Source organism: Callorhinus ursinus, unplaced genomic scaffold, assembly GCF_003265705.2.
Source record: "Callorhinus ursinus isolate GAN/ISIS: 27379988/994484 unplaced genomic scaffold, GSC_fseal_2.0 scaffold19, whole genome shotgun sequence".
Taxonomy (NCBI): domain Eukaryota; kingdom Metazoa; phylum Chordata; class Mammalia; order Carnivora; family Otariidae; genus Callorhinus; species Callorhinus ursinus.
Genome location: NW_027397081.1, coordinates 16559234 through 16575094, shown reverse-complemented (window position 1 = coordinate 16575094; position 15861 = coordinate 16559234). Strand labels below are relative to the sequence as shown.

General features: G+C 46.6%; 2 protein-coding genes across 8 annotated transcripts in view; both read right to left on the bottom strand.

The window, feature by feature from the left end:
• ARHGEF12 (Rho guanine nucleotide exchange factor 12) overlaps nucleotides 1–1383 on the bottom strand; it is a 151466-nt gene extending 150083 nt beyond the window's left edge. For 4 of the 6 annotated variants that reach the window (XM_073903858.1, XM_025893525.2, XM_073903857.1 and 1 more), the window contains exon 1: nucleotides 305–1382. Coding sequence is in view for 5 of the 6 variants with exons in the window: in XM_025893525.2 (XP_025749310.1) it covers nucleotides 305–336 (32 nt within the window). In the remaining variant the exon portion in view is untranslated. Of the gene's footprint in view, nucleotides 1–304 lie in introns of all 6 variants that reach the window. The other 2 variants (XM_073903856.1, XM_025893526.2) reach the window with 2 other exon arrangements.
• Nucleotides 1384–4115: 2732 nt separating this feature from the next.
• On the bottom strand, nucleotides 4116–11667 carry TLCD5 (TLC domain containing 5). Of its 2 annotated transcripts, none has more exons than XM_025893529.2 (3): nucleotides 11453–11667; nucleotides 9125–9324; nucleotides 4116–7455 (listed from the first exon to the last, which is right to left on the bottom strand). In XM_025893529.2, exons 2-3 carry the CDS (start codon nucleotides 9321–9323, stop codon nucleotides 6917–6919), a joined length of 738 nt encoding a protein of 245 aa, XP_025749314.1. In that variant the 5' UTR covers nucleotide 9324; nucleotides 11453–11667; the 3' UTR covers nucleotides 4116–6916. The 2 variants fall into 2 exon arrangements, with proteins under 2 accessions (XP_025749314.1, XP_073759955.1); XM_073903854.1 differs by lacking the exon at nucleotides 11453–11667 and adding an exon at nucleotides 10703–11015.
• Between the last annotated feature and the right edge of the window lie 4194 nt (nucleotides 11668–15861).

Sequence of the window (15861 nt, the reverse complement as noted above, 5' to 3'; positions counted from 1 at the left end):
GGTTCCAAGATAAGTTCAGAATCCCAATGCACGCTACAGACAGAAAAACCACAATCATGGCTTTACCTACCCCTTCGCTGAGAATCTGGAGAAAAGTTTCTCTCCGGAGAAAAAGCTACATTTCCAAATTCAATCAACTGGGTAACTTGGCAGCAACCCCAGTCTAATTGCAGAGCTCCTAAACAACCCTCTCTCCTATGCCTGTCAACTTCACTGGTCAAAGGCAATCGGCAATCACTGACTCTCTGCTAGGTCAGGCCAAATCCAGGGAAGAAGCTAAGCGCAGGGGGAGCTTCATACCAACCTGTCGGTGATAGTAGACTGTGTGCCACTCATTGGGGCCCTTGGCGAGAGGTCCTCCTTTTATCCAACTTGCATTTTACAGTAACACCTCCACCCCACCCCCAGTGCTCTGGGATCAGGCCCGACTCCGTAAGGGACACAAAAGTCCAACTCAAAACTCCATTCAGTCATCTAGAACGTCCGACTGGAAGGGTCAAGGAAAGGGGATGTAGGTCGGAGCAAAACAGGTTATCTCCCAAAATAAACCGAGGAAGTCCGCCAGAAAGCGAGTTCGAGAGCTACAGCTCAATCCTCGGGAAGGCACAAGGAGAAAACTTCGTCACGGAGGGAAGTCGGCAAGCCGTAGGGGAAGGGGCCCGGGAATCCCTCCGGGGCTGGGGCGGGATCAGCGCGGGGCTGGGTGTCGGCTCCTCCTCCGGAGAGTCGGGGGCCTGCGAGCCCCCGCCGCCGCGGGGCCGGCCGCTCAGCTCTCCGCTCTCTATCTGGGGCTGCCGGCCGCTCGTGGCCGCAGCCTCGGCCGCGTCTCGGGCCGTCCCGCGCCAGGCTCGCGCGGCTCCATGTCCCCGGGCCGGGGGACCCCTCTTGTCTTCCTCGCCGCCCCCACCAGGCTCCGGGCGCTGGGACGACCGCGGGCGCCGGGGGAGGAGGTCCCGCAGCCAGAGGTGACAGGAACCTGGTCTCTCAGTGCCGCGGGTTGCTCCCCATCCCTGCGAGGCCCGGACTCTTCCGCAGTCCGCACGGGCGGCGGCGGCTCCTCCCCGACGCGCCGGTAGGCGGCCGTTCCCGCGAGGGGCGGGAGGTTCCCGTCCGGCCCGGCCTCGAAACACCGGCCCCGGAGGCCGGCGGCGGCGGCGGCGGCAGCGCGGCGGCGGCGACCACTCGGAGCGCGGGGGCCGGCTCGCCGGGTCCTGGGGCCCTCGCGGGAGCGCGCGCGGCGGGCGGAGGAGGCCACCAGCGGTAGGGGCCGCGCGACGATCGCAGGCGCGCGCACGGGTTCCGGTTCCGGTTCTGTCTTCCCGGCCCCGGCCGCGTCCAGCGCGAGCTCGCTCTTCCCCTCCCCCGCCGACTTTTTTTGGCGTCCTCCCCTCTGACTTCGGGAAGCCGCCTCACCCGGGATCCCTCCGCGGCGCGCGGGGCCGCCCCGCCGCCCTCGCCGCCCTCGCCGCCCGGCCGCCTGGCCCCCCGCGCCTCCCCGCGCGCCACGGCCGCGCGGACGCCTCCGCCGGAGTCCCGTTTGGGGGAGCGAAAAAGTAGTTCTGCGGGGCGGAGGGAGGTGGGAACCGGCCCGCTCCGGGAGTCCCACCCACCCACCCACCAACCCAGCGTTGCCCTCGAGGGCCCCGCGAGCTCCGGAGAGCTGTACTTTGGAGCCTGGCTTGTACCAACTCGGCTGTCCCCGGAGACCGCCGAAGAGCACTCCCCCGGTCCCGAGGCGTCCGAGATGAGAGGCTCTTTGGGAATTACCCGCCCCCTTGCCCTGGAAACGTTTATTCCTTACTGGAATGTACTTGCTCCTATTTTCTGATAATACATAAAGACCAATTGTGACTGATGGAAGCGAAGAACTCAGGTCCAGGTGCCGGGACACCGTCCCTCTCTAATGCAGCAAACCCCAGCAAAGAGAGGGTTTGGCCTTGGACGCTCACCTGGGGCACCTGCTGGCCTCATCCCAGGGCGGGGGCCGCCGCGCACACATCCTGGCTGCCAGGGGAAAGTTAGAGGACGGAGGTGTGTAGAGCTGGGGGGGAAAGAGAGTTTGGGAATTGGAGCCAGGATTTCTTGGTATAATATTGCTTTGAGGCTGCTTCTGCCTTGGCAAAATGAAATGTATGATTTGCCAAATGGAGAAAGCATGGTGCTTTCCACAGCGACTTCACAAGCTTGCTGTGGAGAGAAATGGGAGCAGCAAATAAAGTATTTATCCAGTAGAAAGCATTGCAGTTGTCTCTGAAGAGTTCCCATATTTTTTTTTCCTACCGGGTACATTTAGATATCCATCTAGTTTTATGGTTGCATAATTCCATAGTGTAGCAATTTAAGTAACACAATATAGTTCAGTTCTGCCTGCCAATGTCTAAAGTGGCTGTCCCTTTACCTGTTTTCAGACTTAATGGATTTAAACCTGTATTGGTGGGTGAGGGTCCTCAGCCTTTTTGTGGAAATCTAGTGGTCAAGCAAATTTAACAAACAGTGGATGTGGAGAGGGGAAACAATTACCTCTTAACAATGCTGTTTCTAAAAGTCAACCTGCAACAGTTCATGAAAAGATCATTATCCCTGAATAGATGCATGAGCTAAGGCTGACGTTAGAACGGGGTAAAAAAAGGAAAAGATAAACAGAGGCCAAAGATGACTCTTTATTGCCTTTTTTTTTTTTTTTTAAGTTCAGGGCACAGCCAGCTAATTTTGTAATGTTTATTTTGGGAAAGAATAGCAGCTGATTAACGTTCCAAGCCACTTTCCTAATGATCAGACCAGGATACATCGCCACCTGCTGGTGTACCCTAGCATAATTCTACCCTGAGAACTCTTGATATTAAATTGCCCATTTTTCATACTAACTGGAAAGAGCTCCGTCCCCCTATATAAAATGACCGAAGTGCAAACTTTGTCCCCAAACATATGTCTTCCTTAAACATACTAAATATCTTTTTGCCAGATTCTAATAACTTACAGGGTAGGTATGAAATTAATTGGACCCAATGACTCATCAAATCATGCCTTTTTTTAAATGAGTTCTCCTCTTCCCTTCAAGAATGCCTCACTACTTGAGCTTCAGGAATAAAACAAACTGGGAAAGTTTCCGAATTCACCTTCTCTTCCTTGCATACAAAAACCTCTTGGCAGGCTGCTTTCAAGATCTTTCCAAACTTAAACAGACCCAAAGTTCTAGCTGTGAGCAAAGAAGGCATTTGCTGTGGGAAAACTTCAGAAGATGGTAAGCAAAGGATTTAATTAAGCCAGTGGTTATTCATTCCAGAACTGTTTTTTTCAATGATGAAAATCTCTATGTTCACCCACAAAGCTCTAATGGTAAAAACATCCCTGAAAGCCTCTTTAGAGCTGTTGGTAGCTCTGGACTGTTCTAAAGGCTCTTTCTATAGAACGCCTTCAGAAGAGTCACACCAGTCTAGGTAGAACACAATGCCCATGGTCATTAGTCCCTTACCTAAAAAAATTACACTGGTGACACAATCCATGGCACATGCTCTTTGAGGCTCCCCCCTCCTGGGGAGAGGGGCAAGGTGGTTATTCTAAACCGCATCCTCATCCGTTCTTTCAACGTTTATTGAGCACCTACTATGTGTCTAACACTGTTCTAGGCATTCTAAACAGTTCTGAAGAGACCTGAGGGCCCTTGTCCTCAGGGAGCCCATTCAACATCATCATTTTCAAGGCAATGCCCAGGGGTGCCTGTCAGTCGGTTGAGAGTTCAACTGTTGGTTTTGGGCTCAGGTCATGATCTCAGGGTTGTGGGATTGAGTCCCATGTTGTTGGGCTCTGTGCTCAGCAGGGTATCTGCTTGAGATTCTCTCTCTCTCTCTGCCCCTACCCCGCCCAATATAATAAGTAAATAAAAATTCAAGGCAATTGCCCAAACAGGTAGCAAAATAAATTTAGTTCTTCCTCTCTCTTTGGCAATCTTTTTGCAGATTGTTGCCCCCAAAAGTAAAGTTATTAGGAATGGTTGATGGTAAGAGCAGATGTATTTCACAGATAAGTATAAATATGGGTCAACATTTCTATAAGCCAAAAGACTTTTTTTTTTTTTTACTTCTTGGCAAAACCACAATAAAGATATAAAGGCAGACTCTGGGTTGATAAAAAGTTGTTTATTTTTATAAAATTTAGTACAAATCTCATTGAAGTATAAATCTTGAGCAGTGTTAGGAATTATTACATAGTAATCCAAAGGCAAATGAATAAAATGCTTCATTTTGTCTGACCATACCACATGTTAATTAGCCCTTCGTTTACCTGTGATGTAGAAACACAGCATCTTAACTGCTGACTCACCTGCATGTCCCATTTTTCTCTCAGGGAGGTTCCTTCATAGTTATTAGTTAAAACATCAAGAAAAGCTGAAATGAACAATTTTTCTTCTCTTATTATTTAGGTCATTCAAAATCCAAAAGAAACCTATGTACATTCCCGTGAGAGTACCCCTAAAACAGCAAGGTCTGCAATCCCTTCACTTCTGAGGAGTAAAAAGGAAAAAAAAAAAAAATTGGTACCAGATTAAGCCTATTCATTTGTCTGGTATGGAACAGGTTGCACTGTGCCAAAATTCAAGAGCCAGCTTTTTCTTTTTTTAAGCTCCTGCGCCAAGCCACTCTTTTTTATTAGGCTTTTGCTAAAATCAGCATTCCCCAGCATCCAACTTTGACCACAGTTTTGTTGGAAAGAAGCTCACCAGCATTCTGGGGATCCCGATCACAGAAGAAAAGAGACGGAGACGCTACTGTCAGATTATTTCCATGTGCAGCAAAACTCGTTAACCCGATGACAGTCATTTTAAAAGACCCACTATTAACATGCCTTGAAAGCTGCTTTTGCCAGAGCAACAATGACTTCATGCGGTTCCAACGCTCCATCATGCCTGGCCAGTGACATCCATTTTCAAGACCACTCATTAGGTTAGTATTACCAGTGACCACAGAATGGGTGGAGACTTCCTATCAACCTAGGCTTAGCCTTCAGTGGCCCCACACATTTGCTCACTAACTGAGCAGATCAATCCCCAGTGGTCTAAATAACATAATACATAATCAAATAAATAAATAAACAGCAAATAAATAAATAAATAATAATTTTTTCCATAAAAGTCCTACATTAAAGACACCCCTTAATAAAATGCCACAGTGTCGCTGTGAAATACACAACGGGGTATTTCATTCATTCACCACAGGTTTTAAACCGAGACAAAGAGTACACAAGTGACCTGCCCAATTGATCTGGCAAGTGAGCAGCCAAATTAGTTAAAAGAACCCAGGAAGTCTTGATTCCTAACCTTTCGTTCTAAGCTTACATTCTCGCTTTCCCTGGGTGAGATTAGAGACTATTGCACTAAGAAATATTTTGTTCCCTTCCAAGACTGCCCTTGTCATAATACTTTATCCATAGAGAGGGGCATCTTTGTCAGAGAAAAGAAAAGGTAGTTAAGAGGGCTAAAGGGAATGTATATGAAATTAAAAAAAAAAAAATTAGCCTCATCACCCTGCGGCCAGTACACTTGTCTTTGGTTCTGGTTTGCAGTATGTATAGCAGAGCTGAAACTTGAACTGCCATCTCAAGCACGGTGGAATCCACATGGTAAATCCCTATGGAATTCACTCACAGCCTCTCATGCTTGGGAGATTAATGCACAAAAGCCCTGAGAATTGGCATAGTTTTCCCGGTAGGGCAGAACCCGTACAACAGGACTTGGTAAATCTGCCCACACCTCATCTCTCACCCAAAGCCCTAGCTCTCTGGTTTTTGTGCAGAAAAGAGTTAACAGGGCAGGCCTGAACTCCTGTCCTTGGAAAGGCCAACTTGCAAGGTTGGCCCTTAGCTGACATCTGGGAACTTAGATTTCGGGAGCGCTCCTTCCACTAAGTGCTGAGAATGGCTCACCATGCCTCAACTGTTTGTGCAGACAATATGGTTCATGCTGAACACCTACTTTCCTGCTGGGAGTCAGGAATTTTGCTCCATGCCAGGCAATGGTTGCCTACATGACCAGCCCCCAATGAAAAACTTGGGCACTGAGCAGTTAATAAGCTTCCTCATTGGCCATTTTACACATATGGCCACAAATTGTTAGAGCAAGGAAGCACATCCTGGGTGATCCCACTGGGAGAGGACTCTGGAAGCTTGGGCCTGGTTTCCCTTTGACTCTGCCCCTGGCATCTTTTCCCTTTGCAGCCCTGTTTGGACCCCTTCACTGTTAACTGATCACAGCTAGGAGTTTGACTACATTCTGAGTCATGTGAATCCCACAAGCAAAGCACCAAAACTGGGGAGCGGGGGGGGGGTGTCTTGGTGAGCCTCAACAGTTGGTATAGGGAGGCCTCAAGAAGTGACCCATTACCGAGGCCAGTTTCACCCCAACCTCCTCTCAGCTCTTTCCCTTTGTGTGAGCACATCCAGTTCCCTGATCCGATGCTCAGAATGTCAGACGTTCATCGTCCTGAAAGTCCCTCCCTTTACAGTAAATGGGGTGACTTTATTTAAACTGCTACATGGAAAGCGGGAATAAGGGTTTGTTCAAGGAGTCAATTCTCAAAGGGATTCTAATTCCTTCCTGAGCTGTCTAGCCATCAGGCATCCCAGGGACAAGAGAACCCAGGGACACCAGGAACTAACAGGAACGCAGCATTGCTCACCTCACGGCGCTGACGTACTCACAACTACCACCGAGTAGTCTCGCTTTTCTACAACCGCGCCATGGTAGACATTAGTGTTTTAATACTGGTACGGGCTCCACTCGAAGACTGACCAAACTGACCGATAAGGTGTAGCCCTTTTGTGAAACCTCAGTTCGTTGTAAGCCTGATTCTGTAATAGCCGTATCTCCAACCTGGGTCCCGTGGCTGACTGAACCCAATCCACCGTCTGGAGAAAGCCTCGGCTAGTGTGTTTTGAGATGGCCGTTGTGCTTCTGCTGCCGCTCCTCACTCAACCTGCTCCTCCAGGCATGGTACTTCTTGATGCTCTTCCTCCACGCGAAGCGCCAGATGCTAAACATGAAACACCAAGACACGGCGTACATCGCTACTCCCCCAACCTTCACAAACCACTTGGGCTTGGGGGAGACAATTTCACAGAAAAGGAGGCGAGCTCCTACACCAATCCTCACTCCAGTAAACAGGGCCACAAAGAGGAAGTCCACCACATCTCCAGTGAAACTGTGGTAGTGGCCTGTTTCACGGAGAAACCAGCGCATCTGTAGCAAGGGGTTGGTGATCTCGCTTCCAAAGAGGACCGCGTTGACCTCTGTGCCTGACTCCCCGAGCACCAGGGCCATGATGATGCCCAGGATACTCAGTGTGTGGTGAGCCAGCATCAGGGGCCCCTCAGACTGGAAGTAGATGCACCAGCCCAAGTCAAAGATGAAGTAGCCCAAGGTGAGACAGAGAACGTGCACTTGGAGAGGAGTATTGGGTGAGCCTGAAATAAACCAAGACAGAAGCAAACTGAGTGGCTGGGAATTGAGCTACCCTGCACCGGGACACTGGGGTCCAGTGTTTCCCAAGCTTTCTGGAACCACTGAGAGCAAAGACAAAGGCAGGCACATTCATCTGAGTGATGACCAAGAAAGACTAAAATCTATAACCTTGGTCTTTATCAAACCCAATAATGTCACAGGCCTGGGAAATTCTGTTCTGATGAATCAGATCTCAATGAATGATCTGAGCACCAGCCCATGATCTCAGTGTCCTCTCTATGGAGCAGCATAAAATTGAGCTACTTTGTCCTTTCAATTAAAATCCTACAGCTCTTTCTTTCTCTTTTTAATTTTTTTAAATTTTATTTATTTATTTATTTGACCAGTTTTAAAGGTCTGTTTCCAAGCTCTTTTAGTTATTCTGCCCTGGATGTCGGATTAATTTCTTAGCTTAATGGGTTAGATTGTCTGGACACTGGTGGCCTTACCCTTCTTGAAAATGGACCTTGGAATACACTAACCCCAGAAGTTAGTGTATTCCCAGCCCAAGAAAATCAAGTGCGAGGACATGACATGTTCAAATCTATTTAAAACCTTCATATAAGACATACAGCTTAATAGCTGCTTTTATATCAGTTGGAATAGTTTTGGGAAAACCTCAGAAGCTAAATATAGGAATTTAAGGAAATTAAAAAAAAAAAAAAAACTAAGGAATTAAAAAAAAAAAAATCATATCCTAGGGGACTTCTGGCCTGAACTGTTACCCCCCAAATTCTTATGTCAAAGCCCTAACCCCCAATTCCTCAGAATGTACTGTATTTGGAGAGAAGGCCTTTAAAGAGGTCATTCAGATAAAATGAAGTTGTTAGGATGGGCCCTTATCCAATACGGCTGGTGTCCTTATAAAAGAAGGAGATCAGGACACAGACACACACAAAGGGGAGACCATGTGAGGACATGGCAAGAAGGAAGCCACCCGCAAGCAAAACAGAACAGCCTTAGAAGAAACCAAACCAGCCAACAACTTGATCTTGGACTTCTAGCCTGAAGAACTGTGAAGACATAAGTTTCTGTTGTTCATGCTTCCCAGTCTGTGGCATTGTGTTACGGCAGCTCCAGCAAAACTAATTCAAGGGGATACAACCTTTTTTATTCTGAGGAGGTAATACTTGTACATCTAGCAGTTTAAAAAAATCAATGTAAGTGCTGCAAATAATGGACATCAGTTAAATAAATCACAGTATATGCATACAACACAATATTACATCACAATTAAGGATAAAAGAAATCTAGTACATAGATGTCCTCTGAATATACAATCAAGTGAAAATTGCAGGTTATCAAAAAGTATGTGTAATACAGGCCATCTGTGTCTGTTTGGAGGGGTTGGTAGAAGATGTTGATATTGGCTTTATGTTTTGTTTATTTCGGTGGATTACAATGTAACAAGCATTTAAAACTTGTTTTAAAAGTAGAGAGTTATGAAAAGCAGAAGTAGGGACATATACAGTATAAGAGTTAAAAATGAAGATTCCCAATACAAATTATAATGGCAATTATTCTTCAGTATTCTCCAGTATTGTACAAATTCTGTGAAAACGTCCCATCCTTCCAAGACTACCCCCCAATTATGATCCCCTTAGGGAAAATCCTCTAATGTCTCCCACCTACCTGGATGGGTAAAAGGCCAGGGGCCATCAATGAAGCCAATATAAGCTGAGAGGCCTATAGAGAGGATTCCATGGGTGAATGTAACCAGCCGGCAGCTCCACTCGTAGCTTCGGTGCTTATTCAGGTGGCAGAAAGAAATGTAGAGTGAGAGCCAGCCCCCCAGGCTGCACAGCACCTGCGGACACAGAGCTGATGCCATCCTATGATGAAAAGACCAAAACCAGAAAAACAAAGGATACACCCTAAGAAAACAGCATTGGGTCAATGTGCATATAATCTTCATTTCTACTCTAGGATAGTACAAAAATACCGCCTTCACTGAAACACTTCTTCCTTATCGACACAGCCAAGAATCTTCCATTAAAGCGTGGCTGTAATTCTGATTCCATGTTCCTTAGAGAGAACTGATAAAAGCTCTAAACCGAAAACCAGGAACTGCATTCTGAGTTGGTAGACTGCCTGATATAACGTGTTGTTACGATGAGTAAAAGTCAACAATAACCTGCCAGTGGTGACTGACCTTGGACGATGAACATGAGTAATACAATACATGTATTAAATAATGTGTTCACACTTCAAAAATCCCAATAAAAAGCTCTCTTGAAAAAACAGTACCACCACCTGTGGTTTCTACAAGAGGTCATATGACACATAGCAGTTTTGTGTGGTTTGAGGCTGATACTAAACTCAACTGAAGTTTGGATTTGGGTCACAGGTTTATCAATTAAAATCGAAACTTGAGGTACACCTGAATAGGGAACTAAAAGGAGTCTAGGTATTTCGGAAGGGAAAAAAAAAATTCTAGCTCTGTTCAGTTCTGAAATCCAACTCAAAGACTGACCAAGGGGAAAAAAAAAAAAAAAAAAAAAAAAAGACTGACCAAGGGGGAAGCAGATGGTGTAAGTGGGAAATTTTTGTTGAGATATAAAAAAATATCCTTAAGGCAATTATTCAGTTAAACATCAAAGTCAGAAAGCTACGCTTTGAAATTTTTACTGATGACAAGTATATCAAGCCAAGAATGACTGTAACTGGATCAATTTGGCCATACAGGACTAAAATCTTAAAGTAACCAAGATGTTGTTATTAATGCTCGTTAGCTCCTCTATTGAAAGTACAAATAAAAAAGTCAAAAACATTGCAGATATCTGTCTCATCTCAGCAGGAATTTTCTGCATGGCTACACTTACTGCTTAACCCTATTCAGACAAGTGAAGTACTATCCATGGACCAACACAAAGCACTCCCGAGAATGCTATCCAGAGAGAGCTTGATGAAGGTCAAGTTCTGTAAAGCGTTCATCTGTAATCAGGTTTCTATTCAAGAAAACAGTAGGTGTCGATCACAGTCTTGAGTTCCAATTCTGTCTGTGCCCCTAACTAGGCATCAAAGTGTGGGCGAAATCACTTTCACCTCTTGTGCCTCCGTTAAAAAAAAAAAAAAAAAAAAAAGGGGGGGAAAGAGAAGAAAAGAGGATTGAAAACTCTAAGCTGGCCCAGTTCTGACAAGGAGTTCTGAGATAAATTTTGTAAAACATCGAGGCCAATTTTCAGAGCAAGGGCCAGAAATACAAAGTACCCGGAGTGAAAAGAACCGTCCTCGCTTCTTTCCTTCTAAATGCCCGGGTCACCGGCCAGTAATACGGATCAGCTCATTTGGATCTGCTGATTAGTATTTTTAGAGTCCTCTTCTCTGAATCCTAATTCCCTGGCAGAACAGAGGAAACAGTGGTCTATTTACAAACACTTAAAAGAATAGACATTTGTAAGGGGCAGATACAAGTCTGTGACCTTGCGAAAGTCACTCCCTCTCTGGATTTCGGTTTTGTTTTGTTTGTTTTAACTCTTGGGTAAAAGAACGGAAGGGTACTGGGGTGGCCGATCCAGCTCAGAATTCCAAAGCTCTAGTCCTCGCTCCTCGCGTTCCAGGGCCAGATTCGGGAGGAGGAGCGCTGGGCGGGCCCACCTGGCTGGCGACCGCGGAGCAGGCGTGGCTGGGGCGAGCGGCAACCCGGGCGCCCCGCAGGGACGGCGAGCGCCTCTCCCTCCGACGCGCCCACGGACCGCGGGCCACGCCCGGCTCGCGAGCACCTGCGCCGCGCCGCCGTGCAGACCTCCGGCCGCCCGCCCGAGCCCGGCGTGGCAAGGCCTCCCGCGCCCCCAGGCAGGAGGAGAACACCGCCCCCCCCCCGCCCCCAGCCCCTCCTCGGCGGCCAGGCGGGGCCATCTGCCCGCCTCCTTCCCCGCGAGTGCGCCGGGCGGACCGGGCCGCCCTGGTCCCCAGCCCAGCCCGGCGGCCGCAGTCCGGCCGTTCGCGCCGCGCTGTTACCTGGCCGAGCGCCCCGGGAAGCCTCGGGCGCCTTGGCCCCAGAGCTCAGAGCGAGGATCCCCGGAGCAGGAAGCGGCGGAGAGAAGGAGAGAGAACGATGCTCTGACGGCGGCGGAAGAGGAGCCCGGGGTCTGGGGGCACCTTGTGGCTGGGAGGACGGAGCGCAGAACGCGAGCTGGACGCCGGAACCGGAGGGTTGCTCCTCCAGCGCCCCGGGCTGGGGGGTGGAGGGTGGGGGGAGAGATAACGGGGTGTGACCTAGTGGTCACGTGAGACCCGCAGGCTGCTGCCCTTGTTTGCGTGTTTGTTGTTTGTTTGTTTGAATGATTACCCATCCCGCCCCCCGTCCCCCCCAGGTTGGGACAGCCCATCCAGTAACTGAGGACTCGCACCCCTACTAGGCACTGTGGGAGATACAAGATCTCATCGCTGCTCTCACGCTTGAGTCTCAGTTGTGAAACAAGCACACAAATCACTAATTTGCCAGGAAAGTGCTTAGGCTTGGGAATTAGTAGTCCTTTTCGTGACAGCCCTGCCACCAACTTGGCGGTAGAATATAAGGCTTAAAAATAAACCCGGCTTGGTTACTGACTCTGTGTCTTTGGGCAAGTTACTTAACCTCTCTGTGCCTCCATTTTTCTCAAACACAGAACGGGGATAGTAATAATAGGCTTCTTATAAGGCCATTGTGAGAATTTTACACGCTTTACCTACGTAAACTGCTTAGAACAATGGCGGGCCCCAGGAAGTCACTATATAAATGTTAATTATTGTGGTCGGTGACACGGTAAATCCCTTCTCCTCTTCGAGATCTATTAATACCAAGGAAAGTCAGTTGGAAGAGATGAGCAAACAAGTATGGAGGCTCAAATGGGGTAAAGAGGGTATGTGGATTTGTTTATTTGGATGGGCAACAATGGGACGCTGAGGGGCCCAGACAGTCATAAAAAGACTTAAAAGTCGTTAAGCAGAGGTGTGAGCATTTACACCATGGCTGGGGTATAGTTAATAATCTAGTTTTGACATTTATCTTGCCAGTCTCTCATGAGTAAGGATCAAACTGTTTTCATCTTTGTTTGTCTAGTACCTGGTGGGAGGCAGATGTGCTAGATGTTCACTGGTTGGAGGAATGGGAAATGAGCCTGGAAAAGTGTCTTGGAAGCATAGTGGGGGTCCTAAACCTTGTTAATCTTCTATACCATTTAGGAAGTGTCCTCCAAATACCCTTGTAGGCTGTATCTTGAAAAGTATGATTTAGTAGGCTTGGTGTGGGGCCTAGGAACATGTATCTTAAAACTTAACCCACAGGTCATTCAGATATTAGTCATGTTTAAGAACCACTGCTGGGTGCCTGGGTGGCTCAGTTGGTTAAGCGACTGCCTTTTGGCTCAGGTCATGATCCTGGAGTCCTGGGATCGAGTCCCACATCGGGGTTCCTGCTCAGCGGGGAGTCTGCTTCTCCCTCTGACCCTCTTCCCTCTCGTGCTTTCTCTCTCTCATTCTCTCTCAAATAAATAAATAAAATCTTAAAAAAAAAAAAAAGAACCACTGCTGTCAGAGGACATTAAATGACCCTGTTGCCAGCCTGAAATGCTAGACTGAGGCATCTTATTATGTGGGTAACAGGAAGCCTATGATGTTATTGGGCAAGGGGATAATGTTACCATGTTCTCCAAGCCCTTGTTACTCAAAGTGTGGTCCATAGCCCAGCAAAATCCACAGCTCCTGGAGTTTGGTAGAAACACAGAATCTCAGAATTCCAATGTGTAACAGAAGTTGAGAATCACTGCTATGCACCCAACTGAAGTCATTATAAGATGAATGGAGAAGACAGCCTGCTTCAAGTGGGTTGGAACAGACCAGATAAGAGGTAATGAGAGCCTGAAGAAAGAGAACAGGGAAGGATCCATTTCACTAAATGGATACTATGCAAATCTCAACTTTCCCCATTTGCTTATAATTGTTGTAGTATTTTTTTTCTTCTTCTAGTATCTCAATTTGGAACTACTTTCTTGCTGCCACCATTTTCCAGGGAAGAACAGAGTACTAAAAGGCTTCAGGGGTCTAAAGGCTGGGCGAATAAGGGAAAGAGCCAGTTCTTCTATTAGAGCCTTTATTGGGCCTTTATCCTAGGGTGATTAATAGTCCAGGTTCAAGCTTCATTACCTTGTATTAAATTTACTAATTTACATATGTTTGGCCACAACCCTTGTTCTACCAAATCAGATACTAGTCAACAGTGGCATCCCCCCAAGAAGTAAGGGAGAGCAGGGGACAGGAAGCTCTCCACCAATTTATTAGAATAATGACAATAATTGTGATCATAATCACAATAATAACAGACAACACTTATTGTACCAGGCTTTGTTCCAAGCACTTTATCTATATTATTAACATTTAATTCTCACAGGTCTATGAAATGGGTCCTATTGTTATCCCCATATTATAGGTGAGAAACTAAGGCACAGAGCAGTCAAGGAACTTGCTCAAGGTGACATGATTAGTAGGAGGCAGATTTGAGTATGAACCCAAGCAGTATGGCTCTGGAGGTCATGCTCTCAACCACCAAGATATGCTGCCTGAACTTGACTAGAATCCCCTACAGATGTGTACTGTATTATTAGGTATTCACAGCTCCTAGCCTCAGTGAAGGGCACTAGAAGTTGTTCAGAGGTAAAAAAGGAATTTAATTTTCAAAAATCTTAATTGCCTATTATGTAGTAGGGACAGTGGTTTTTGTTGTTGTTGTTGTTGTTGTTAAGATTTTATTTATTAATTAGCACAAGCAGGTGAAAGGACAAAGGAAGAGGGAGAAGCAAATTCCCAGCTGAGCAGGGAGCCTGACATGGAGCTCGATCCAGGACCCTGAGATCATGACCTGAGCCTAAGGCAGACACTTAACTGACTGAGCCACCCAGGAGCTCCGGTATTAGGCACAGTGTTAATCATGGGGATATAGAGAAAAAGAGCCTCCACTGTAAAGAGCTTCCCACAGTCTAAAAGGAGAAGCAGAAGAATCAGCAAATGCAGTACATAAGATACAGCAGGTGCATGCGGAGTTCACAGGGAGGAGGGGCACTGAGCCTAAAACCTGGGGGCTCAGGCAGAATTCCTAACTTGAGTCCTGGAACTAAGTTCATTCTCTGAGTTTCACCGAAAGTCCTTAGTACTAGGAGCCCACAGCTGGGCCCACCAGTCTTGAGTCAACTAAAAATTGAAGTATGAAAATTTGAAAAGTAGCAGGAGCAATTCTTCTCTTTCTTTCTGCCTGGGCAATGACTGGTTTTTGTCCATAGATTCTCTTGTGCCTAGTTAGCTCCTGAAGAAGCTAACCAAGCTTTGGTTAAACTTCACTGGAATTTTATAGAATCATGCATACATGAAAAGTGAATCAGTGCCCACTTCCAGGTTTGACTCTGTTAAACAGTTGTCCAAGACAAGGGATAATGGAAGCTCCTGGAGGCTGAGCAGTGAGGCTACAATTCTGCATTTCTTTCATAAAAACTGTGGTCAAATAGCCCAGAAATTGACCCTGATACAGAGTCAACTGATCTTTGACAAAGAAGCTAAAGCAATACAATGAAGAAAAGATGGTGTCTTCAACACATGCTGCTGGAACAACCAAACATCCACATGCAAAAAAAAAAAAAAAAAAAAATGCATCCAGACCCAGACCTCATACCCTTCACAAAAATGAACTCAAAATGGATCATAGACCTAAATGTAAAATGCAAAACTATAACATTTCAGGAAGAGAACACCTAGATGGAGAAAACCTAGATGACCCTGGGTATGGTGATGCCTTTTTAGATAAAACAACAAAGATACAACCCATGACAGAAATAATGGGTAAGCTGGACTTCATTAAAATTAAAAATATCTGCTCTGCAAAAGACAAATATCAAGAGAATAAGAGGACAAGCCATGGACTGGAAGAAAACGTTTGCAAAAGACACATCTGATAAAGGACTGTTACCCAGAATAGACAGAGTAGCTCTTAACAGGCAACAATAAGAAAATAAATAACCTGATTAAAAAGTGGGCCAATGACCTGAACAGATACCACACCAAAGAAGACGTATGGATGGCAAATAAGCACATAAAAAGATGCTCCACATCATATGTCATCAGGAAAATGCAAATGAAAACAACCGAGCTACTACTACACACTTATTAGAATGACCAAGATCCAGAACACTTGGCAACACCAGATGCTGGCGAGGATTTGGAGCAAGAGAAACTCTCATACACTGGTGGGCATGCAAAATGGTGCAGCCACATTCTGTTAGGAGACAGTTTGGAGGTTTCTTACAAAACAAAATAGACTCTTACTGTACGATCCAGCAATTACGCTCCTTGGTATTTACCCAAAGGAACTGAAGACTTCTGTCCACATCAAAACCCCACAC